Source organism: Pelmatolapia mariae, linkage group LG20 (genome assembly GCF_036321145.2).
Source record: "Pelmatolapia mariae isolate MD_Pm_ZW linkage group LG20, Pm_UMD_F_2, whole genome shotgun sequence".
NCBI lineage: Eukaryota > Metazoa > Chordata > Actinopteri > Cichliformes > Cichlidae > Pelmatolapia > Pelmatolapia mariae.
The window spans coordinates 1,169,276-1,193,801 of NC_086244.1; the positions used below are offsets into that span (position 1 = coordinate 1,169,276).

The following is a 24,526-nucleotide window of genomic DNA, read 5'->3' on the forward strand; positions in this document are numbered from 1 at the left end:
CTCACCTTGTCACTAAATCACTATTAGAACAAGTGCCAAAGTTCTTCACCCATAAAATATTTGGCCAGCTCCACCTAGCTGCGGTGAAGCCTCGCAGACAGCTAGCAGCTACGGCTGCGGCGGCTCTATCATGGGATAGACACACACACACACACACACACACACACACACACACACACACTTGCTCACATGCATAAATCTCCCTAGGTGTTACATTATTATCTGAGCATCATTTGTAGTCAGTCTTGCTGTAATGTGGGCGGGCAGAGCGGGGATTAAGGTGGAATCAGTCCTTTCAGTGGGACGCTGGAGTTCGTGTTCAGGCAGAGCAGGGAGGGCGCCGCACAAACTCACGTGTCCGGCTCTTCTGAAGCGATGCCGAGAGAAGGAGCAACGAAAGCATTCCCGCCCGCCTTCGGGTCCTCGCCGCTCGGATTCCTCGTCGCTCCTTTTCTTTCATGGCTGCAGTGTGTTGAGTCAGATGTTGACTTCAGCTGCTGCTGAACATGCGGGCATGCCTGACAGAGTACACAGGCTCAGGGTTAGTTCTTCATTATTTTAGTCTCTTAAGCTCACACAGAACATGTTTTTGTAACCATGTGCTACGTCCTCGTTGGAAACAGACAAAGACACTTTCAAATCAGAGTGCTCAGCAGGTGATTGGATGAACCAGCTGGATATGTGTGACCAGTCAGACGGTGTCTCTCACCAAAGCTGGGCACAAAGTGAGAAGATGAAACGCCATCAGTGCTGTTCTGGAAGCCTCGATCCTCTCACGGTGGAACCAGGCCAAATGTTTGGTCATTCATAACATACATGACTAATGCCACGCTGGATTACATGAACCGGTGGTTTCCAAACCATGTGCCGAAGCAGACTGGAGTGCACGGGACAAGTCCAGGTGTGCCTTGGAATGAAAACTATACAGTCATCTGCTGTCATGGATCCAACGCTCTTCAAAGGAGTGCTGGTCCTGGACCAGAGACTGAGTGTGTGAAAGTGTCTGAGGTAACGATTAGAACAATTACAGGAGTCGTGCAAAGCGCAGATGCTGTAAATAGGCCGTCGCGTGTGCGAAAAGAAAAGAAAGCGATGGCACGCCAGGTGACGCAGATTTACAGTAACGGGCACGAGTCCTTGTTTTTCCTAAAATAAGCCGTCCTGTCCGGCAGTTTTCTGAAGCACAGAGTCCTGAGCCATCATTGCTTTCTTTATATCTGCTCAAAAATAGGTGCAGTGATTTATTGAAACATGTGACAACATCCTTCTGATGAGCTTCAGCCTCAGTATTTGTTTAGACACCTGAAAACGAGTAAAAACACAGAAGAAGAAAAACTTTGAAAGACCTACTGCTCAGCGCCTTTAAACCTGCCGTCACCTGCCCTCTGTTCTTCCTGGGCAGTTTGAGACCCACTAATGGGAACTCTTGGTGTCTGACCTTTTGACCTCGGGTTTTCTGATTGGTGGACTAAAAATCTCAAATATGTAGAATATGTTAGGAAGAAGGAGAACCGGAGGACATGGATTTAGTTTGTCTATAAATGTATCTGCAGCTGTAAACGATGCCCAGATCCTGATATCACAGTCGGGTCGGACTGGAGCAGCCAGGGATCAAACCACCAACCGGTACAGCGTCGCTATGACTACACCCGCTGTAACAGTCGCAGTTGTGTGGTGTCTCTTTAAGACAAGCTAACTTAAAGTTTAACTTAAAGTAACAGGTTGTGTGAACGCTGCTCGCTTCATGTATGATGAGACAGCAGCCGTTCAACGCGGCGCCGATCCACCTGTCAGTGAGGTGGTTCTCACCGCCCCGGGTGGAGGCGCGCGGATGCGTCAGAGTGTTGCTCGTGAACAGCTGTACCTGAAACACAGCTGTGGCCTGAAGCTAAACACGGTGGGTGGATTCTCCCAGATCAAAGATTAAAACTGCGTAAAAGGCAGCGAGGCTTTGGACTGTAGTTACACAACATCCTCGTGCCTGATGGCTTTTTGTTTGAAGTGCTTTTATTTAGCTAGCAACAAAGAAAACTGCTGACATGTCAGTGTTTGGACTTGTAACCAGGCTCTGTTTAATGCTGCAGACCTGCCTGCAAGACCCACAAGACCACAGTGTCTCAGCTGACACACACACAGAGTGTAGCAGTAGTACATGGACAGTAAGCTAACATATTGGATGCTGGAGATGATGAATGACCCACTTGGAACGGCACCAAACGTCTGCGGCAGTCAGGAGATTAGAAGCCTGAACAAGTCCTGACTGCACCACGTTGGCTGCCCGCTCTCAGCTCTGTGTCAGGCGTGTTAATCGTTTGTCATCGTAAAGTCACGTGACGCTTGAATGGCAGCCGTCATAGCGGTGAGGCCAGAGGCTCCGGTGAGTGTGATCCTGAATATGACCTGAGGCTTCGGGAATGTGGAGCGCCGGTGTCGGCGCATCAAACACGCCGTCGTCATGCAGAGCCCTGTGTGGGCTGCAGGGTCAGGGCGGCGTGCGCTCGCATCACAAACTTCAGGCTTTAACGTCACTGACCTTAAAATCTGGGAGTTGGAAAACTTGCTTATTGGAACAATGCAAAGCAGCACGGTGCTGTGCAGAAGTCCTGAGCCAGCCCTCGTTTCAAGGAGCCAGACTTTCTTCTTACTTCGTAAAACAGAACTTTAAAGGTTCATTAAAAGTTCCCAGAGTTTCTGAAGGTCTTACAAAACCTTTGATTTGGCTGCTTTTTCACTCAGTTTCAGTCCTTGTGCCGGACTATTTTCATTTCATTATAAAGGCTCCCAACTCAGGGGAGGAACCAGTGTCGCGTCTGCACATAACAGACACACGGGCAAAGAACGATTTTAAACACATCGTCTGTTCCTGTTTCGTTAGTTGAGTCTGTCAAAAATTTCACAGTTTAGTATTTTTAGATGAACAGGGTGATTCCCAAAGAGCAGTTACCTGGAAACCTGGGCTATCTCTGTGTGCAGCACGTCCTTAAAAACATGTGAGAAGAAGACGTGTAAGGGCCAAAAACTAAGAACTGACACTGGAGATGATCAGCTGATCATCTGCTGGTCACCGGCGCTCCCGCTGGTTTTAGGTCAACGGTTCCTGAAAGCATCAACTCTGTGCGCTGCAGCCAAGTCTCAGGTAATAACACAGAAAACAGTGAAAAACTGAGTGAAAAAGGTAAAAGGAAGTGAAATGTAAAATAAAATGTTTTCTGTGGAGCTCCATCATCTCTCTCTTCTCTCCTCGTGAAGCTCTGGTGACAGCAGAGCAGGGCTGATGGAGTGATGGCGTCTCTGTGGGGCGCCTCTGCGACTCTTCCGCATCCCGCATCACTCCGAGGCTTTATCTCAGATGATAACACTGTTTGTGATTCTGTTCTGTCTCCAGGCAGCGGTGAACGGGGACACGCCTCCAGCTGAGGGCCTGTCCGAGAATGACAGCGGAGTGGAACTGACCAGTGAGAACAGCCCCCTGACTGCGGCCGAGCCGCCTTCACCCTTCAGCCCCAAACAGAACGGAGACGCTGCCTCGCCTCAGGGTAACTCACGCCACTCGTCTTTACACCGTCACTTATTTCATGTGAGACCTTTATTTTGAAAGTCCGCTGGCTTCCTGTGTGTTTGCGGACAGAAACTTCACATTAAAAGGGAAAATGTGTGAATGATTGCAGCTGCCAGTGAGGTCACGTGTTTACATTCATTTGTCAGACTTTCACTTCATGTTTCTGTGGCGATGATTTCCTGCTGTCAGCATCAGCAGCTGTTGGTGGGCAGGAGGGGATGATGATGATGATGATGATGAGCTTTGACTGCATTTCTTCAGATTAAGTTTCTGCTTCAGTTCTTTAAAAGTCACGAGAACATGGAGCCTGATGGAGTGATGCAGTGTGTCTGCGTCTTCACTTATTAAACATTTAGTGCATTTTTAATCACTTAACTGAGATTTTCATGTTTTGCTGTGACCGTGTGAAGTTTTGTGTTCCTGCTCTTGAAGCTGTTGAACTGCCGAAATCGTCACGTTTAAGCTCTTTGACTTTGGCAGCCGTCTGCCCGGTGACGCTGTCCCGCGAAAATATTCAGTTTCTCTCGGACCATCTGTCTGACCTTCTGTCCATCTATTGTCTTCCACTCCCGCCACAGATGGTAACCAGTGCTCGAGGGGAAGCAGGAAGAGGAGCAGGAAGAGACGCGAGGACGAGGAAAGCACCTGGGACTCGGTACGACTCTCGTGTAGGAGCTTTTCACTGCCCTGTGATTTAGGCGAGAGCAGAGGGGACACTGGTCTGGTGTTTGTCTCTTTGCAGGACAAGTCTTCAGGAGCGTCTCAGCTGGGCTTGAGACAGACGCCTCGACCCAGAACCATCTTCCAGGCCGGCCTGACGCCGCACACACACGGCAAGCCTCGCAGACAGAGCCGCAAACAGGAGCACGGCACGTCTCCGGTAAACTCTCGGGAATGTGCAGCCATTAAAAACATCAAACCGCACGTTGTTGTCCACGCGGCGAGCTTAGATGCAGCTGATCTTCTTCTAGAATACAGAAAAAGATATTTGGAGTTATGAAAGTCTGCAAAATGTTAACGGCTCGACTGACTCAGCAACCAGCAGGGGGCAGCAGGGAGGGGATCCTAACAACGTAACAAGCCCCAGATACACAAACAAGCTGCACAGACACACATCCATCCACCTCGGGGTGGGGTAGAGGTGGTGCTGTCAGTTTGCAGCCTGCAGAATCGTTTCTCCTCCTTCATCCTCACTTCTTTCATAAAAGAGGCTTTTTATTCATTTTACTTTGTGTTTGTTTGAATATTTGGTCAAAGCGGGATGATGGCTGCCGACTCACTCACAGCTCCAGGATGATTGTTGCTGTCGAGTCTGTGCTTCTCACAGGTCTTCCTCCCGCTTCTTCCTCTGTCAACCTTCCCTCTTCCTTGCCCTCAGTGTCCCGGGAATCCTCGGGCAGCTGCGGTCGGGTCCGGCGGGGTCCCGGAGACCCCTCGACTGGAGCTCATGGAACAAGACTCCAAAGACTCGGCCCAGAGCACCAGCACCTCGTCCAGCTCTGAAACTAAGCAGGAGTACAGCGTAAGTCGATATATGAGTGCAAATCTCCCCGTTTGTGATGACGAGATCCTGGCGGTTCTCATCCTCTGTCTTCAACAAGCTCCTCCCCTTTTAAGGCCACTTTCAAACACAGGGCGACCTGTGTCGGCTTCCTCTTGGATATTTTCTCTTTGATAATTAATGCAACAGCTGTGGGCTGTGAACTGCTGCGTTAAGCCACGTCTCTTCTGATTGGCCACACCTCGCAGACAGACAGTTTGAACAGGAGGTGGGCGGGACTTCAGACGCCGTTTCACAGAGTTTTTTTCTGCTGTTGGTACTGTACGATGTCACAGAGAGGCAGTACGGCTGCTGTTTAGACTTTTACAGAAGGGCGGCCAATCAGGAGAAAGCGAACCGGTGGAGTCCAGGAATAATAAATGAAGCTGGAAATGACCCGAGGAGTCCACGTGGAAACTCGTGGTGGAAGCTCTGAGCTCAGCTGCAGATTTGCTGCTCAGAGGGGCGGAGCATCCACGCAGCCCACTGGGCTGAAGGGTCACACGGCCCGGCCTCCACCAGCTGCTCGTTAAAGAGCCGCTGCCCCGGGAAACGGCTGTGATGTCATCAGTGATGTTCAAAGTCTCTGCAGAGGAAGCAGCGTGTCTTCAGCCGACGTGGACGAACACACATTTTGTTTTAGTCTTTTTTATTATATTTGCACCACAACAGAACAGAGTCAAACTACAAACCAACTAAGTGGGAGTTTCGCAGGTTTAAGGAACGCTCGCAGACGTGAGGGCGTCTGATCACGCTTTGACCTTCACGTCCATGATGAGGAGACTTTGCTGTACGAAACGTCTCGCACTGATTTCACCCGACTTTAATCTTTGATTCGTCTTTATTAACAGAAAGTGACGATGCTCGTGAATGAACTCAGCACTTCCTCCCGTGTCTCTGTTTAGGACAACAAGGGCTTCGGGATTGGCGAGCTGGTCTGGGGGAAGATCAAAGGCTTCTCGTGGTGGCCGGGGATCGTGGTGACGTGGCAAGCCACCGGCAAGCGGCAGGCCAGCCACGGCATGAGGTGGCTGCAGTGGTTTGGGGACGGGAAGTTCTCCGAGGTGAGGAGGCGCAGAAACGCCGTGGCGTCGGGATGGTGGGACGTGTGTGTTTGATGCCGTGTTCTCTGCTCCAGGTTTCTGCAGACAAGCTGGACTCCCTCACCGCCTTCCCCAAGTTCTTCAGCCAGGCTTCCTACACCAAGCTGGCCTCGTACCGCAGGGCGGTGTTCCAGGCGCTGGAGGTCAGTGTCAGGGTTGGCTATCTGCAACTGCTCCCTGTATGTCACATGATGCACCTGTTACCTGCGGTTCTCTGCGTCATATGAGCCTCGTGTAACGTGACAGCAGACCTCCTCTGAGACTGCTTCCTCTTTCTTACAGCGGTTATCCAAAGCTAGTCGATTCTGATTGGTTCTTTTTTTTGGTGTGCAGCTTTATTGACGTCTCATCTAGTTTGAAATGACCGTGCGCAGCATTTCTGTGCATCAGACAAGCAGAACAGAGTTTGTGACTCATCTTAAATAAATGTAGCCTGCAGGTGTGTAACCATGTGGACGTCAACCTTTAAATGCGCCCTGCCTGCGTCCTGATTGGATGTTTCTTTTTTATTAACTTGGGGTTCCTGTCTCCCCCGACCCCACGCCCTCGGGGTCGTTCACTTAAAATTATGTAACATAAACAATAAACATGCAAAATTTTACAGCTGTAGGTCCCGGTGTCAGAAACCAGAGCCAGCGACATGCAGACAAAACACACACAGGATCACGTGTGTGTGTGACTGTGTGTACATATCTTTGTGGGGACCAGCAGCCCGTCCCCACCAGTTTGAAGACTCAGACTCATGATGTGGTTTTAGTGTCAGGGTTACAGTGAGGTCAGGGTTAGGCATTCATTCATGATGGTTAGGGTGAGCAGCTAGGGAAAGCATTATGTCAGTGAGATATCCTCAGTAAGATACCGAGTGTGTGTGTGTGTGTGTGTGTGTGTGCGTGTGTGTGTGTGCGTGTGTGTGTGTGTGTCATGTTTCAGGTCTAAAGTCTGCTGTAAAAACATGTAGCGTGGTTCCCTGCCAAGAACAAACTGGTTCACTGGAAGTGTATTTATGCATGTTTACACCTGTCTGTGTGTGTGTGTGTGTGTGTGTGTGTGTGTGTGTGTGTGTGTGTGTGTCTGAAAGGGATTCCTCCTCGCTATCACTTGTCTCTCCTGACCTCTGGGAAAAAAGGTTAGCCCGGCGTTCTCATGGAGTAAACGGGAGACGTTTCCTTTCCTGCAGAAACCAGAAACATGGAGGCAGGAAGGGACGCTCGGCACAGAGGATCTGGTTTCAGCACAGATAATAACTGCATCAGGGCTGCATATAAATGTGTTAATGCGAGAGAATCGCAGGATTTCAGTGTGTGAGAGGAACAGAAATGTATTTTATGAGTAAATGTGTCCACGAGTCTGCAGCTCGACTTTATCACAAACACTCGAACACAGTCAGCTTCAGTCTTTAACACACAAACAATCGTTAGAAGAAACAGAGCTTCAGTTTACTTTAACTCGACATCTTTCATTATCACCCGTGTTTGTGTAACGGAGCGTGTGTGAGAGAGAGAGAGAGACGGCCTCCGGGCGTCTTCGTGCCGCCGTCTTTTGTCTCCCTCGTCGTCTCCCGTCTGCCCCTTCGCTGCTCGCCTCTCGTCTTCCTGCTAAAAGCGTTCGGGGCTTTCTCACCAGGAGACTCTTCACACGGTTATTTTACAAACGAGTTTTATAATTGAAGCTCACCTGTCGAACTGTTCAGGCAGAAACACTGCCTGTTGTTGACATCCTGCACTTTGACACGTGACGCTCGGATGAATGATTACGCAGAGACAGCGATCCGGCGGCGTCTTATCTCCTGTCCAGTCATCGGTGCGTGTTAGTGTTAAACATGGACCGTCACAGACACCCATTATCACTCCTCAAACATGAAGTGGTTGTAAATCTCATAAACTGTTTTAATTCATAATGACACAGAGCTCAGGTGTGTAATCAAAGTAAACAGGTCCATCAGTCTGTAACGGTCTGTGAGCTGAGGACTGCCACAGACGAACGTCGTCACGTTCTGATGGAGGATTCTGGCTGCTCAGCAGTCCTGTCGGTGCTTTCACGATGCTCCAGGTGTTCTCAAAGGTCTGGACACGGCGTCCATGTTTGGATGGGTCTGACCTCAGATCAGTCTTAAAGGAGACGGGGGCTGTTTCTCCATCGTGGTCACGCGTGGCTTCTCCTCCACGTGATGGAGCCTACACGTGTGGACGTCACGCCCAGCCGCTCGCAGACGGCGTTTCTGGAAGCGTTCCTGAGCCCGTGCACTGATTTATCACAGAGCGGCGTTTGAAGGTTATCGTCCTCGTCCCTGCGCTGCTGATGTCATGGTGTGTGGATGATGTCATGTTCACAGTGAGGATTCAGTTTCTGTAGCTTGGTGAAGCTCTGCCCGATCATGTGACCCAGCGCTGACAGGTCACCTGATCAGCTGATAAATCTTCCTCCAGCTGTTTCTCTTCTCAGTTTTCAGCGTTTTGTTGACCCGTCCCAGCTTTTACAGACGTGTTGCTGCCAAACTGAGCTCCTCCTGCAGCTGCAGGCGCAGATAGCAGTCATTTACAGGAAACCAAAGCGCACTCCTGATGGGATTTAGTCTATTTTAGATTTTACTGGTCAAGCTTCGCCTGCCTGGCTTGTTGTGCCTTAAATGCCCGTGGGGAGTATCTGAATCCTTTTTTCCCCATCTGTGTGTAAAATGCTTTCTGTCACCGTAGTTTCACCTGAATCTGCACATGCTCAGTCCGTCCCAGGCAGGATAACGTCTGTCTCCCCCTCAGATGGCGAGCATCCGAGCAGAGAAAACGTTTCCTCCCTGCAAGTCGAATAGCCCAGAGGACCAGGTCAAACCCATGCTGGACTGGGCCAATGGGGGCTTCCTGCCCAAAGGAGAGGAAGGACTGAAGCCCACACACAGTGCCAGTGAGCAAGGCAGCAGAGCCACACTGTCATTCACTGTTGATCCCAAACAGGCTGCAGGATGTAAGTGTGTTTGTATGTGTCCGCAGACAGTAACCCTCTGGAGCACCACGTCCTCGACGTGTCCCTGTCCGAGTACTTCCCCAGCGCAAAGCGGCCCAAACTCAGCCTGTGTAAGAGCAAGGCCGCCCCCGAGGAGCTGTGCAACAGAGGTAAAAGGTCAAAGGTTAAACTCAGTGAACCCTCACAAAGTGGAGGATATTAGAAATGTATGTCAGCAAATCTGATGTAAGTTATTTATTTAACATTTGTATGTTTCAAGGATGTGCTCAGAAGCACACTGAACCCGTTTTATCACAGTTTTTATACTACAGCATCCTTATGATGTCACAGAGAGGGAAACCCCGCCCACCTGATCCTCAAAACTGCAGCCTTGCAAAAGCGGGAGGAGCTAAAACAACTCGTTTTAGACAGAGGATGAACTGAGGGGCTGCCTCGAGGCCCAGTATTAAATAAAGAAGGATTATTATGATCTGAATCATGCAAAGCTACTCTGGTAGAGTTCAAGGTTAAACATAAAGAGCTGGAAATGAGCAACTCTCCCAACATCTAGGCTCAGTTATGTGTAAATTTGTAATGAAAACAAAAATATCCAGTTCAGAGAATCATATTCAAACAATAAAGTGTGTGATTAGGACTAAACTACACTTAAAGTATAATGTTGGAAAAAATAAAGCTTTTAATGTTTTTAATGAAACAATTTATTACAAATGATATTCTCAGCTTTTCTTTCTAACAGACCTAAATACAAATCTCATATCTATCACTGTTTGTGCTTTCAGTTGAATTATTTTTGTTCTTTATGTTTGGTTGAGTCGTATAAAGTACGCAGTTTATGTCACGTGGAAAACGTGACACTTTTCCTATTTTTACGTCTCCTGTGTTTTCCTGCCAGAACAAATGGTGAATGAAGTTCTGAAGAATAAAAGAAGTATTGAAGGTAAACCTTCCCACCTCTGTGTGTTTGTGGCTCATTATCCTTGGCAGGTAAATCCCACTTTGTCTGATCTTTGTGTTTTTCTGTGTGTGTCTTTGGCAGAGTTTTGTCTCTCCTGTGGGAAGACGAGTGCAACCTTCCACCCGCTGTTTGAAGGAGGCTTGTGCCTAACATGCAAGGTAGAGCGGCAGACGCACGTCACATGATCCAGTGGCTACAGCGTGCGAGGACTCGTCAACGATATATTTGGATATTATTTTATATCGACATTCCGAGAAATAATGCTTCCACGGGCTGATTCAGGAGCTCGTAAAATTAAACTGCCACATTAGTGTCTTCATATAAACTGTAAATCTGTTTGACCCAGACTAATGAAAACCCCCTGCACACACACACACACACACACCCTGTAATATAGCCGTTGGGCTACACGTTGGCTTTAAGCCAGTATTTGACAGGAGTCGTAAAGCTGGTTGTGTGAGAGGAAATAACGCTCCATAGTAAGCAGAGTTGACGTGAGAGTGGGGCGCTTCCACAAAAATCAGCCTCTGGACATCCTGCGGCAGTAATGCTGTTTTTGATGATGATGATGATGAAGGTGTTCTCAGCTAAACAGATAAAAGCTAAAGTGCTGAGTGACGGCAGCGTGGTGTAATTACCATACAAACATCTGAAAGTAGAATAGATGAGAAACTGAGACGTCACCATCTGCAGGACGTCTGTCTGACGCTCTGGTTTCAGTCTGATCAGCAGGCGGCACGAAACAACACATGCCCACTCACACACTCATCCATGGTTTCTGTCTAACGTTCACAACGTGGAGCTAGTGCCTTGCCCAAGGATATTTGGCATGCAGACTGGAGCAGACGGGGAATTGAACCAACAACCTTCTGATTAGAAAATAAAACTGCTGATAATGATAATGACAGAGGCCAGAGCGAGGGCGTATTTGCATGCTGATAATATTTACACCGTTTATTATCTGATTCTTACAAACTGGTAACTCCCATTAACGAAAACAGTCTGGAAGCCAAAATGATTTTTACTTCCTGTGTGAGCAGCGTGGGATTTTCCCAGGAGAAAAAAACAGTCGAATAAATGGTTACGCTGAAAAACGGCAGCACGACACTCAGCTGACAGCTGTCAGGGCTTTGACCACAGAGCGTGTGGAGACTTCCTCCTGCACTGTCATCATTCCAGATATCGTTTATTAATCAGCTCTAAACACCTGAAGCTGACGCCCGCAGGGTAACGCAGCACAACTCTTTGATTTCATTATTTAAAAAGAAGAAAGAGCTTTTTGTCCCCTCCAGGAGAGGTTAAAGGTCAGAGAGCTTGCTTCATATTTGTTCTGTCCCTCTTTCATTACCTAACATAAAGTGTGCTGTTTGCTCAGGTCTGCGAGCTTTTAATCTGAAGGGGCTTCCTGGTTGAATAAATCGTGACTCGTTTCCTGTGTGTATTCAGGACGTGTACCTGGAGATGTCCTACATGTACGACGACGACGGTTACCAGTCTTACTGCACCGTTTGCTGCGGCGGTCGAGAGGTTCTGCTCTGCGGCAACGTGAACTGCTGCAGGTCCGACGGACAGGAACAGGAAACACAAACTGCCCCATCTCCGCTCTTTGCCCCTCCCTCGGCTCACCTCCTCTCCGCCTGCTCCCTCCAGGTGTTTCTGCGTGGACTGTCTGGACATCCTGGTGGACCCGGGTGCGTCCGACCAGGCGCGCTATCTAGACCCGTGGCGATGCTACATGTGCCAGCCGCTGCTGCAGTACGGCGTCCTCAAACGACGGCACGACTGGAGTCTCAAGCTGCAGGAGTTCTTCGCCAACGATAACGGACAGGAGTTTGTGAGTTTCTTCTCAGATGTTTCGTATCTTTATCTGATCTTATAAAGCACACCTGATGAAATCACACGGGTAGCTCTGTGCCCCTCGTGTGAACGGGCGGGAGCAGCAGGATGAACGCTGCGTTTGGTTTCTGACCCGTCGGCTGAGCATCAGGTCTCATTTCTGTTGTTTTCTGTTTGCCTTTCAGGAGAAACCAAAGATTTACCCAGCAGTCCCTGCAGAGCAGAGACGACCAATCAGAGTGCTGTCCCTGTTTGACGGCATTGCCACAGGTGAGGATGAAGGCGAGCTCAAGCTTAGGTTAAATAATAAACCATCGTTTTCCCCTCTGCAGATATTTAGAGTGTGTTTTGTTGAAATAAATAATCAGCCGCCTCTGCAGAGAGTCTCCCGTCCTGCAAACTGACTCCAAATCATCCAAGTTCTTCTGCAGCTGGTGGTCCTGCTTCTGGTCACCGTACCGGCTCATGGACAGATTCTCCACCTGCTGCATGTTCTGGTTAGAGCGACTGTACAGAACAGAACCAGGACTGCCGTCACCAGCTGCAGTCCAACGTGGAGGTGGAGAACAGCGGTGGTCAACACACCAACAACAGATCCTAACGGACGCCGACTGCTGATAGCAGTCAGTTTAGTGGTCGGGCTACATTCCTACCCTCACCTGTGGTCACGTGTGGTCACAGGTGAAGTTATGTGTAAGATATGAGTTTCTTCTGAAGGATGGCCGGGCTCAGAGAGACAGGCGAGGAGCTCAGAGCCGCTACTGTGTGTGTGTGTGTGTGTGTGTGTGTGTTCCTATGTAAAGATGAGTGTGTTTGTTTCCAGGCTACCTGGTTCTGAGAGATCTGGGTTTTAAGGTGGGTCAGTATGTGGCGTCGGAGGTGTGCGAGGACTCCATCTCAGTGGGCGTCGTCAGACATGAAGGAAAGATCAAGTACGTCCACGATGTGAGGAACATCACCAAGAAAAATGTAAGCAGGACAACGTTCGTGTGAAATTCTGCTTTGTTGTATTTTCAGTCTGATGTTTCGAGTTTGAGCTCAAATTTACTGAAAGAAAACCAGTGAAACAGAATCAGTCTGCTGCCCCCTGCTGGGCTGTGAAGGTGGTGCCAGTCAGCTACAAGAGGTTATTTACACAAATCAATAAAAACTTTATTTTCATCAGTTTACATCAAGTATTTGAAAAAATCCACTATTGTCAAAAACATCTTAGATGGTCTGATCTAGAATCTTAAATCTGATCATCTTAGCATTAACATGAAGCTTTAGCTCTCTGTGGATTTACCTCAACAGTTATAGTCAAATATGGCTGAAGTGAACAGTTCCCACTCAGGAAACTTTCAGTCACAAGTAAACCAGAGTTTAATGTAATACTTTTATCACAAACACAAAGTGGACAGAAAACAGTTTTTGTAGAGCTGATTATTGTGAAAGGACCGAGAAGTGCGGAAGTGCGAGGCTCGTGAAATGGGACGGTCTAGTCTGCCTAGCAACCATGATACTAACAGCTGGAAACGTGCCATACAGCTTTGTTTGACAGAAATGAAGGAGAACATATTTTGTTCACCTGTTTGTGTGTTTCTACACGAGCTTTGTGTGATTAGTTGAGTATCTGAGGCTGAGACCACAGGACTGTAAAACATGATTGTTGGCCTTCATTTCTGTACTGAACAGTCATTTAAGATTAGTTAGTAAATAACAATTAGCTAATGTTGGTCATGAGACTAAAGTCATCTCACTTTGGTAATGTAAATATAATATGGCCAATATTATAGTTATTGTCAGATTATTATGATATATACATATATTACAGGATATATTACAGCAGTGAGCTTGAACTCTGGGTCAAAGATTCAAGTTGCAGTTATTTATATTTCCTATCACCTTAAATCTTCACTCAAAGACAAGTTTCTTTGACAGTGTATATGTAGATGTATTATATATAAGAGACAAATGTTGTTTTTAATATGTTGGCATTATTACATTTGGCTCAATGTTTACATATATGTGTAAAAAGGAAAATGTACGAGCTGTGAAAACTGTTTCTGATAGAATGAAGAGTAGACTGATATATGAAATATTCCTTTATTGGGTGAGAAAATCAGACCATGTCATAACTGCTTTAAGTCATACAGAATAGATATCAGAGCCTTAAACAGGCTGACTTCTGCTAAATGGGTCAAACTGGGCAGAAAGTAAACAAACACATAACATCCTTATAGAATATGATGTAACACTATAGATCAACTTACCTCAGAATATATAAAGCATATAAACAATTACAGCAATATGATGCAACAAACACAGCAGTGCTACTAATCCAAAATACTCAAAGCTTCATAGAACTGAAACAAACATTTATTTTTAGCTCCATTCTGCTGCTGATACATACTTTAGGTTTCTGAACATTAAACTTGTTGCTGCCTTTCATAGTGTGTAACTTGAAGGCCCTGAGTACTTTCTCCCACACTGAAAACACTGGAATGATAACATTATTTGAACATTACCTAATAAGACTGATTCAGGACAGACAATTAGTGATTTTAAACTTTCCTAGCAGTCCTTCACAAACAGGGAACAGTCTGTCTATTCTCTCCATCTGTCAGCTGCTGCTGGCTCTTCCTCCTCCTCTTCCTCACACACTGCTGAGTTTGTCCTGGTGGATCATCAGGGGTGCAAAGCCTCACAGATGATGTGCAGCAGTGGGTCCCTCAGTCTGTCCTCACTCTGGACACTTGCAGTTGTCACACATGGAAATCAAATGTGTGATAAGCTGCAGGATTCAAACACAAGTGTAACTTATAAATACATGTTCATACTTTTATTCCACAATCAGAGAGAAAGAAACAGAGAGAGAGTGCAGGACAGACAGACAGGTGACAGTCTCAGGTGTATACACTGCTACAAAACAGCACAAGAGAAGGAGGATTTAGTCTTTGTGTTATTACGAGTGCTAAACAAGAAGAGTTCCCAGATGGTACAGTGGACACATGTGTGACTCCTGTGATTAAAGCATCTTTCTTTCAGCTTAACGAGTGAACCGTCAGCTCGTTCAAACACACGTTAAAGTCCGTTTGGCTCGACACCACCGAACAGAGGCAGCAATATAACATAGCTAACATTAACAGTGCAGTGGATCCTGCTTGTGCCGTGATATTCAGGACTGCAAACCGAGCAGCATCACTGACTTTCAGCTTGTTGTGTTTGTGGATATATGACTGACTTTAATTATCCATGAAATCATCACATTCTCTGTAAGATTAAGGTCGACTATTGAACGGTGTATATTTGAAAGTAAAGGCTTTAAAACCAAGTTAGTACAAACGTCACTAATGTCACATAACTTTGCCGACATGTGGCCAACAGTCATGTTTTAATGTTCTTCGTTATTAAGTGACATAATATTCAGTACTTACTTTTAAGTTTACTCTTCGGCCGCTCCGCTTCAGCCATCCGCCGTTGGGTCATGAAGGATACACCGACCCATTGAAGGCCGCATTTGGAGCAGCCTTCGTCGCGTCGCTGTGACGTAATCGGCCTTCAAATGCGGCCTTGAAGGATGTAGATCCTGAATTGTGACACAGCTATCAGGGCAAAGAGACACAGCTGCACACCATCACAGGGGAGAAGGTCAGACTGAAGACAAAGCACAAGCAACACAGGACTACCAAAATAAAACAGGAAGTACATAAGAGGCACGCCGCGTCACGTTCCCTTCTTCACATTTATTCCTCGGTTGTGTTCAGAGGACGGTTTAAACAGCGTTCGTGTTGAGGATGAAGTTTGTACATTTTTTATTATTGACAAACTTCCGAGGTTCAAGCCTGAGAACAGGAATGGTTTATGACTTTCTTCTTTAATAATGAACGTTTATTAGCTGAATATTGGGCGGCACTGGACTGTTGGCATCAGCTGGTGCTTTGCAAAGTCTTTTCTTTCTGATAATCATTGTAAACATCACATATGAACACAGGGAGACACAACCCTTCGAATCATACAAACGTACACTCTGCTGCTTCACGTTTACCTAAACGTTATTTAATCAGCTGTTTTACTGTTTTTATTCAGATTAGTTTTAAACTTCAACTCTTTTATTGGCCGAAACATTAAACTCATCTTGTCGTATTGAAAACAGGAACCGTGTTCTGTCTGATTTTGTCATCTCGCTCAGATTCAGGAGTGGGGTCCGTTTGACCTGGTGATCGGAGGAAGTCCCTGCAACGACCTCTCCATCGTCAATCCTGCCAGGAAGGGCCTGTACGGTGAGTCCCTGAGTGCATTCTGGGTATATTTAACGTGTGTTTTGGTGATTTTCTACTCTTTTAAAGGCACTAATGCCACCCAGCGTGATAGTTTAACTCTTTAAAGGTTGTTTCTGATGCAGCGATAATCTGCCTGCGTATTCGTAGTTAGATTTTAGCGTTCTTGACTTTTGATGGTTTTTGTCTCTCCAGAAGGCACGGGCAGGTTGTTCTTCGAGTTTTATCGACTTCTGAGCGAAGCCAAGCCCAAGGAGGGCGAGAACCGCCCATTTTTCTGGATGTTTGAGAACGTGGTCGCCATGGCCGTTAACGACAAGAGGGACATCTCGCGGTTCCTGGAGGTCAGTCACATGGGTGGAGACCAGGCCTGTGCAGTAAATGATGTTAAAGTTCAGGAAATCTGCTTAAAGTTTCTTCCTCAACATTTCCAACAAGTGTGTTTGTAATCAGGTTCTGACAAATATGTGTGATTGCTGCAGGTTTCTGGAGGCAGTGTTGGGTTCCTGTTAAAATGTATTCCACTACGGATTACAGATTACATGCCCCAAAATGTAGTTTGGTCATATTCTGTTAAGTTACCCACTGTGAGTAACGTATTCTGAATACTTTGGATTACTTAATATATTAAGATTTAAAAATCTAGTTGGTATTGCTTTTAGAACTGCACATGATTATTTGCAGCTAGCAGGTTGTCAATGCTATCCATCAAATCTAACAGTCTATGAACCAACCTCAGCTAACGCCTGCTAACAGTGTTAGCTTGGTGGTGAGTAGCCGTCAGTAATAGTAATAAATCACACAGCAATAGTACATCAAAGATACTGAAGTGGCACATAACCCAGGTAGCTACCACAACTACAACAAGCTAGCTGCAGTAGGCTAGCATTAGCTTTTTTAAAGAACTTACTTCCAGATGTTTCTTAGGTTGACGCTTCTTCTTTTGATGCTGAGAGCAGCTCGGTTGCTGACAAACACAGTTTGCATTGCACGCTCAGATTTCATCCCTTTCTTCTTTAAATATGAAGTGGTGTCAGAATTTCCAAGTAAGAAATGGATTCCTGCCCGTGCACTGCTGGCTCTGTTGTGCTGGCTCTGGGTCCATTGTGTAACTGATGGCACCAACACCAACAGGACGCTGACATTAGAGCCTCTTATTGCGTGTTTTGTTTGGGTTTCCAGCAATGATGGGAATTACCAAAATTAGAGAGGGGATAGCCTAACATATGAAACAGGAAAAGACCGCCATGTAATCCATTTATTTCAACAAAGTAACTGTATTCTGATTATCACCTATTTGAACGGTAACTGTAACAGAATACAGTTACTCATATTTTGTCCCAAAAGGTTGTTTCTGTTCATCTGGACATTTCAGTGGGAGAAACGTTTCATCATCATCAGGTGACTTCTTCAGTCTCAGCTGACTGCAGGTTTCAATCTTGTAAACAGTACATTTGCATAATGACTGAAACCAGCCCACTGAAGGAACAATGGGCTGGGAGGTCATTTACATGATCATTAATATGCTAATTCTCATGATCATTAATCAAAGCCCACTGATCAATGGCCATGAGTACCACTGACAGAGAGTTGGAGAATGGCTGTATTCACAGCATTGTTAGATGTAACAGATGTACCCTCAGGCCCCCTGCCTGTTGGCAGTTTCTCCATCCATCGGCGGGGTAATCTCATTGGTTCATTTTGTCTGTTTGTTAGTCACAGACCTGTTCAGGTGGACTTTTGTACCACGTAGATTCAACATGTCTCAGATGGTCAAACAGCCACAAACAGCCACTGCTCCTGAAATCTGTTTTAGTGTATTTGGTCCATATGGTGTCCTTGTTTCCGAGGCCACAGTGACGTACTCCAAGCCGTGAAATTATATGAATATAAATCCTCAGAAACTGGAACTGAGCTGAATTATTTTAATTTATGACCGTAGATATTAAAAGTGGATTTACATGCCTGGTCTGGTCTGTGGTGTGACTTACAGACGTAATATTGGTGCTGCTAACACCTCCTGAGACTCAGCTGGCAGTTAAATGGCCTGTATTTGTATAGCGCTTTACTTAGTCTCTAAGGACCCCGAAGCGCTTTACACTACATTCAGTCACGCACACATTCACACACTGGTGATGGCAGCTACATTGTAGCCACAGCCGCCCTGGGGCGCACTGACAGAGGCGAGGCTGCCGGACACTGGCGCCACCGGGCCCTCTGACCACCACCAGTAGGCAACAGGTGAAGTGTCTTGCCCAAGGACACAACGACCGAGACTGTTAGAGCCGGGACTCGAACCGGCAACCTTCTAAATACAAGGCGAACTGCCAACTCTTGAGCCACGATCGCGAGGAGGAGGAGCGGTGGAAACATTTTGGGTGTAAATTCAGGACAAATTTGAGAGCTCAAATTCATCAGAAAACAAATAACTTGAATATACAGATGATGATAGCGTCGGGAAGAAACATCATTGCTCCCTGCACAAGTCTGAAAACTGAATCTGCAGGACGTCTAAACAACGTTAAGATTCAGTTAAAGATGAAAAGAAGACGACGCCTCTGTCTGTTTTACTGTGATGAGCTTTATTAAATTCAGTTCTTTCAATTCTTTTGACGGCAAAGAAAGACTGGGCTCAAAGTGGTCTAACTCAAAAAACTATCTTTATTTTACATTTCCGGAAATGGAGACTGAGCACACAGAGACACCAGCTCAGGTCTGAAAGCAGCAGCAGCCAGCATGGTTATTTATATATTTCCGTGGCACGTCACACACTCTAAGTTTCGAACACTCTGCTTAGTTTCACTTTCTGTCTGCAGAAGCATGCAGTTTCCTGTCAGTACTTTTGGCTCAGACTCTACTCAGAGCTGGCCCTCTCTTATTAAAATACATAAAACAATAATAATCAGCAAATAAGCACTAAGAATATATATTTAAATCCCAACAGCTTACAAACATCATTTACTCAACACATTTAAAAATGTTTTGAGATTTTTAAAAAAATGTCCGTCTGATGATCTGGATCATTTTTCACGGCTCTGAGAACATGTGGTGTAAAAACCCGTCTGTGTGTTCATGAGTAATTATGGGATGTATTCAGTTATTTATCGACCTTGCTTTGCAGTGTAACCCTGTGATGATTGATGCCATCGAGGTCTCTGCTGCTCACCGCGCTCGATACTTCTGGGGAAACCTGCCGGGGATGAACAGGTGAGCAGGTGTTCTTCATCAGAAACTCGCCCGGCATTGTGAGGGCAGACGGATTGAACAGTGTGATCTCTCCTGTGCTTCAGGCCTCTGTGCGCCTCAGGGATGGACAAGCTACAGCTGCAGGACTGTCTGGATCACGGCCGAGTGGCAAAGGTTGGTCACGTACACCGTGAAAAGAAACATTTTCACGTGCAGGTATTTTGTGCTAGACTGACGACGCGTCTGTTGTCTCGTAGTTTGGAAAGGTGCGCACCATCACTACTCGCTCCAACTCCATCAAACAGGGGAAAGACCAGCACTTCCCCGTGCTGATGAACGGGAAGGAGGACATCCTGTGGTGCACCGAGCTGGAGAGGTGAGCGGATAACACTCGCGCTGCTGCTTTTGGCAGATACACTGTGAAAGCTAACGTGCTGACGACAGGTCGCACGACACCGGCATTCGCTCGGTCTTCTTTCTCACTGTGCACAAAAACTTTAAATATACCATCTTCAGGCGGTTGGTCTTCTCCCCTCTGCAGGATTTTTGGTTTCCCCGTCCACTACACTGACGTGTCCAACATGGGTCGCGGCGCCCGGCAGAAGCTCCTGGGCCGGTCTTGGAGCGTCCCCGTCATCAGGCATCTGTTCGCTCCGCTCAAAGACTACTTTGCCTGTGAATAAGAAGAAAGCCGCCATCACCAGCAAACACACACACACCAGCTTTTTTATCAAGAACCGTCAGCAGCCAGCCGTTTCCTCCCCTCCGTCGAACATTTTGGAAGGCAAATGGCCGGTTTGACAAAACATCAGCGCGGCGGGGAAACGGTTCGAGATGCTGCCTGGATTCTGCCTTAGATCCACATAACACACACTAACACAGATTCACAGCTTAGGGAAAGATGTTGGCTGCCCTGGAAACAGAGGGGGCGGAGTCTAGTCAGGTGAGCAAAGGTGAGATGGATAAGGAGGCCAGTAGGGCGAGTCGCCATTCCTCGGGGAGTTAAAAGGGAACGATGACACCCACGCCTTTGCTTTGTTAACATTAGGACTGTAGCGTGACTTTAATAGGATTTTAGCTTCATTTAAACGCCCTTGGAAGGCATCGTTTTTAAGATAACACCTAGAAGTTTTAGAAGATGGAGAACGGCGTAGTAGCGAGCTTTCAATCTCAAACAAAAACACTTTAAAAGTGACTTGAACCAAAGGCGGAGCTGACGTCCTGTTCCTGTTTCATCCGCCAAGGTCAGCTCGCCGTAATGATGCTGTGGCTTCTGGTCCAAACTTTGCGAGTGCACTCGACAGTAAAACTGCTGCAGGATGTTTTTAAAGGACCAACCTAAGAAACCCTCATTGGGGAAAACCATTGATCGGTATAAGCTACTGACCTGAAGCTAACCTGGAAACATGAGACGGGATTTAGCTTTATATTTAGATCACTTTATATTGATAGATTTTGTTGATTTTAGGAAATAAAAGTACTTTTTGTTTATTCCTTTTTATATTAGCACACTAGTTTCAAGTGGCTGTATTTTACTTTTTCGTTGTTCCTCTGACTTTCAGTCTGTTCAAGGGTTTTTGCATGTTAAAGGTTTGCAAAGTCGAACCCAAAGAAAACACTGCTGCTGAACTGCCTCACACGCCTCATTTGTAGTCCAGACTTTTCTCTGTCACCACGTAACTCGCTGGTGTAACAGCTGTTAAACCGGTGCGTAGTCAGGAATGCTCAAAGAAATGACAAAAGAAGAAGTTAGTTTAGTGTTAGTTTGGTGGTAAATGGTGTTTGAATGTTTTAATACAGCCAAAAACTTCATAGAGCTAATTAAACATTCGCATACATTTCAAAAAAGGGAAGAAATAGGAAGCTATTTACACCAAAGTAAAGCTTTCCAAATTCAGAGCTAATACTCTGGAGGCATAACAGCAATGTCACCTGACTCAATCAGTATTCTCATCAGTGATATTTGAATGTAAAAATATTTTGAAAAACAAATGATAAACAATGGCTTGGATACAAAGTTAAAAGTCACAGAAAAGTCTGCTGGTTACATATGTAACAAGCTCTGGATGAATCTGACCAATCGGAGCAGGCCACAGAGAGTCCTCACAGCTCCTTTTTATAGCAGTGGTTAAAAAAGTATCACTTTATCACACAAACTGACCAATCAGAGCAGACTGTGCTTGTCAGGAAGGAGAGAGCCTTAAAAACAAGCGTTTAGGTCAAAGGTTGAACAGGTGTGCAGTATGAAAAGATGCGTTTTATTTTGAGTTTGTAGCGAGCGTGATGTGGGCGCGCTCAGGATGTTGTCACGGTGATCTCTTCATCTCTTCAGTATCTCTTTGGATACTTGAAACAAGCTGATGCAGAAAGACAAAAACTGAAAGGCAGAGGGGGGGGGGCTCATCTTCTGTTAATGTCTGCAGACAGCTGATGAATGCAGTTATGACGTTTATGCTACTGTAGATGTTTTGTTACTGTAACAGGCAGATGCCATTTTATTAGAATCCAGGAAAGGCTGCGAGTCTCTGAGCGTTAGCGTGCGGTCTCACAGCTCTTCCACAGAGAGGGAGAAACACTGGTGACCACGCCTCGGCTGTGAAAGATCACAACTGCTGTTCATTGACGATGTTTCCAGAAAACGAAACGAGAAACCGTCTCGTGGTGCTGTTTTCTGGTCTGTGTGGAGAACGTGTGTTTTCTTGGAAATGCTCCTCGACAGCGACATGAGTCTTTAGCGGTCTCTGTTACTGCCCTTCTGATAAGGACGTTTCAGCCAAATCCGACTCGTGTGTTTCTGTGATGATGTGAACTCTCGTGACTACTTTATTCTCGATTGTCGATGTCAATTTCCCAAAAGAAATTCCACGCCACTGCGACGCAGGTGAACTGTGTTATTCAGCGCAGCCCCCACACAGCGCCATCTATGGGTAGCAGTCCTGAAACACTTGTTAGTTTTTTGTTAACTGGAACACTTTGAAATGCTGTTTTAAGGCCGTCACCAAACCAAAGTGAACGGGTATTACCTCCTACACCATCACGTCTGTGAGTACATGCTGTAGCCGTCTGCTCCGTGCGCTCTCTGTATATACAGCTTCTCTTTTATCACTGGAACTTTGTTTTTTTTTCAGTGTTCTCGCGTACTGTATCAATAGAAAGGTTTACAAGTGTTTTAACTCACATTTGACTAAGAACTGCATCATATTTTGAAAAATGCACAAGTCTTTGTAAAGAACCTTTTTGACTTTCAGGCTCTTTTACAGATATGGTGCTTCAAAAGTCACTTCAAGTGCCGCCAGGATCTTTTTCCTGAGTTGAACGGCCTTTCACAAACCAAAAACTTCATGTTTACATGCTTCATTAATAACTGCTGAACTCGTTGAATGTTTTTGCTGGAAAACAAAAAAAAAAGTTTTTGTAAACTGCTCTTTAAAACATTTTATATGATAGTTTATATTAACACAGTATAAAGCTCGCTTTCTAATGTTGTAGTGCAGAGTAGCTCGTATTAATAAGACGTTATTGATGTTTTTTTTATGAAAAGTGAGGACGCCTGTGTGTGACCTATAATCCCATTGAAAACTTTTCTTTTACCTCTTTATAAATCTTTTATGAAAAAGCAAAAAAACAAAAAACATTTTTACACTTTATTTTATTAGAGGAAAACATTGCTGTATTTTTGTGTACTTTCTATAGCAGCATATATAATTTTTACTCAATAAAATGCAGAAAAAACCTAAATATGGCCATGTGTCCAGTGTTATGGTTCTTTTTGGTTCATCCACTAATTATTTGTATTGACTTCTTTGGTACAGTGTCACAGGGATCGTTCATACTGTGCCAGCAGGGGTTAAAGTGGGATTTGGCAGCTAGGATCAGGTCCAATAGTTCAGCACAGAGAAAAGATTCACTGAGAAATAAGTGACATGATAACTTGTTTCGTGAACCTGTGGGGCAGCACAGGGGTTTCCCCTTGGTCCTGGGTTCAAATCTGGGCGGAGCCTTTCTGTACGGAAGCCTGAACGGATGCTTGTGAAGCGGTGATCAGCTGGCCTGCGCTGCTGCTCTCAATTAAAAAGCATATGAGCTGATGTTCCACAGCTGATGTACAGCAATTCAGTTTTATTTATATAGCACCAAATCATAACAAAGATCACCTTAACATATTTTATACACTAAGGTTAAGAGCATGAGCAAAGAGCAAGCACCTGGCGACGGGAAGAAATCTCTGGAAACAGAACCAGGCTCAGGGAGAGAGAACAAAACATACACTCTGGAAGTGACGACAGTGATCCCTGTGAGCCAGAGCTCAGACTGCAGGCCGCTCTAAACACTCAGTTTATCACAGTTTTCCTACTCCTGGATCTGGATGATGTCACAGAAAGAGGATAGAAGCCCCGCCTACCTGCTGTGCAAACCTTGATCATTCTGAGCTGTGAGTCATGCAAAGCTACAGTAAGAGAGTCCACTCAGTTTACTTGATGTCTTTGCAGTTTTTCAGATCATGTTGACAATTATCTGTGTTAACTATTTACATGAATCACAACGCAATGGTTCATACGTTTATTTATTTACATATTTATCTATTTATAAAAAAAATGAGACATGGCAGCTGAAACAGCATAAACACCTCAAAGTACATGAAAGCCAGCTTGCACAGGTGGCTCTCAAGCTTCTTTATAAACCTTTAACCTCCACAACCTCAAAAGTCTCCTTTTGTCCTTAATCTCACCTGGAAGAGAACCGACCAAGAACTGATCCATGCTCAGGAGGACGATCTGCATCTGTCCATTAAAATTTCATTTGAAACTGTGAGCAGAGTTTCAGCACATACGAGAGAACCCAAAGTCATCTAAAATGTTATCTGCATTCATTTGTTTCAACACAAAAAACGCGAACTTATAACTCAGTCTGAAATTCTGAGGAATGAGGGGTCAGCTTTGGTTTGTGTGTATGTGCGTTTTAAACGGGTGAATAACTGCGTGTTTAACATATGAAGGACACAGCCGAGTGGTTACTTATCCTGAAATGTCACGTCAGCGTTGTGCGTGACCTGTGTGAACACTGATGGTGAGGAAAGGTGAAGCGATCATTGAAAGAATGCAGGGAAAACTTTGAGCGTCGTTCAGGAAA

General features: G+C 45.8%; 1 protein-coding gene across 2 annotated transcripts in view; it reads left to right on the top strand.

Annotated features, from left to right (window-relative positions):
- LOC134618478 (DNA (cytosine-5)-methyltransferase 3B-like) overlaps positions 1 to 23,105 on the top strand; it is a 40,548-nt gene extending 17,443 nt beyond the window's left edge. For both annotated transcript variants that reach the window (XM_063463893.1, XM_063463892.1), the window contains 20 exons: positions 3,386 to 3,536; positions 4,138 to 4,214; positions 4,302 to 4,439; positions 4,938 to 5,081; positions 6,005 to 6,163; positions 6,238 to 6,345; positions 8,959 to 9,100; positions 9,187 to 9,309; positions 10,053 to 10,097; positions 10,197 to 10,273; positions 11,562 to 11,674; positions 11,766 to 11,949; positions 12,137 to 12,221; positions 12,775 to 12,920; positions 16,123 to 16,213; positions 16,406 to 16,554; positions 19,332 to 19,417; positions 19,501 to 19,570; positions 19,654 to 19,772; positions 19,938 to 23,105. In XM_063463893.1, the coding sequence (XP_063319963.1) occupies positions 3,386 to 3,536; positions 4,138 to 4,214; positions 4,302 to 4,439; positions 4,938 to 5,081; positions 6,005 to 6,163; positions 6,238 to 6,345; positions 8,959 to 9,100; positions 9,187 to 9,309; positions 10,053 to 10,097; positions 10,197 to 10,273; positions 11,562 to 11,674; positions 11,766 to 11,949; positions 12,137 to 12,221; positions 12,775 to 12,920; positions 16,123 to 16,213; positions 16,406 to 16,554; positions 19,332 to 19,417; positions 19,501 to 19,570; positions 19,654 to 19,772; positions 19,938 to 20,079 (2,349 nt within the window). In that variant the 3' untranslated portion in view covers positions 20,080 to 23,105. The remainder of the gene's footprint in view (positions 1 to 3,385; positions 3,537 to 4,137; positions 4,215 to 4,301; positions 4,440 to 4,937; positions 5,082 to 6,004; positions 6,164 to 6,237; positions 6,346 to 8,958; positions 9,101 to 9,186; positions 9,310 to 10,052; positions 10,098 to 10,196; positions 10,274 to 11,561; positions 11,675 to 11,765; positions 11,950 to 12,136; positions 12,222 to 12,774; positions 12,921 to 16,122; positions 16,214 to 16,405; positions 16,555 to 19,331; positions 19,418 to 19,500; positions 19,571 to 19,653; positions 19,773 to 19,937) is intronic.
- The last annotated feature ends 1,421 nt before the right edge of the window (positions 23,106 to 24,526 follow it).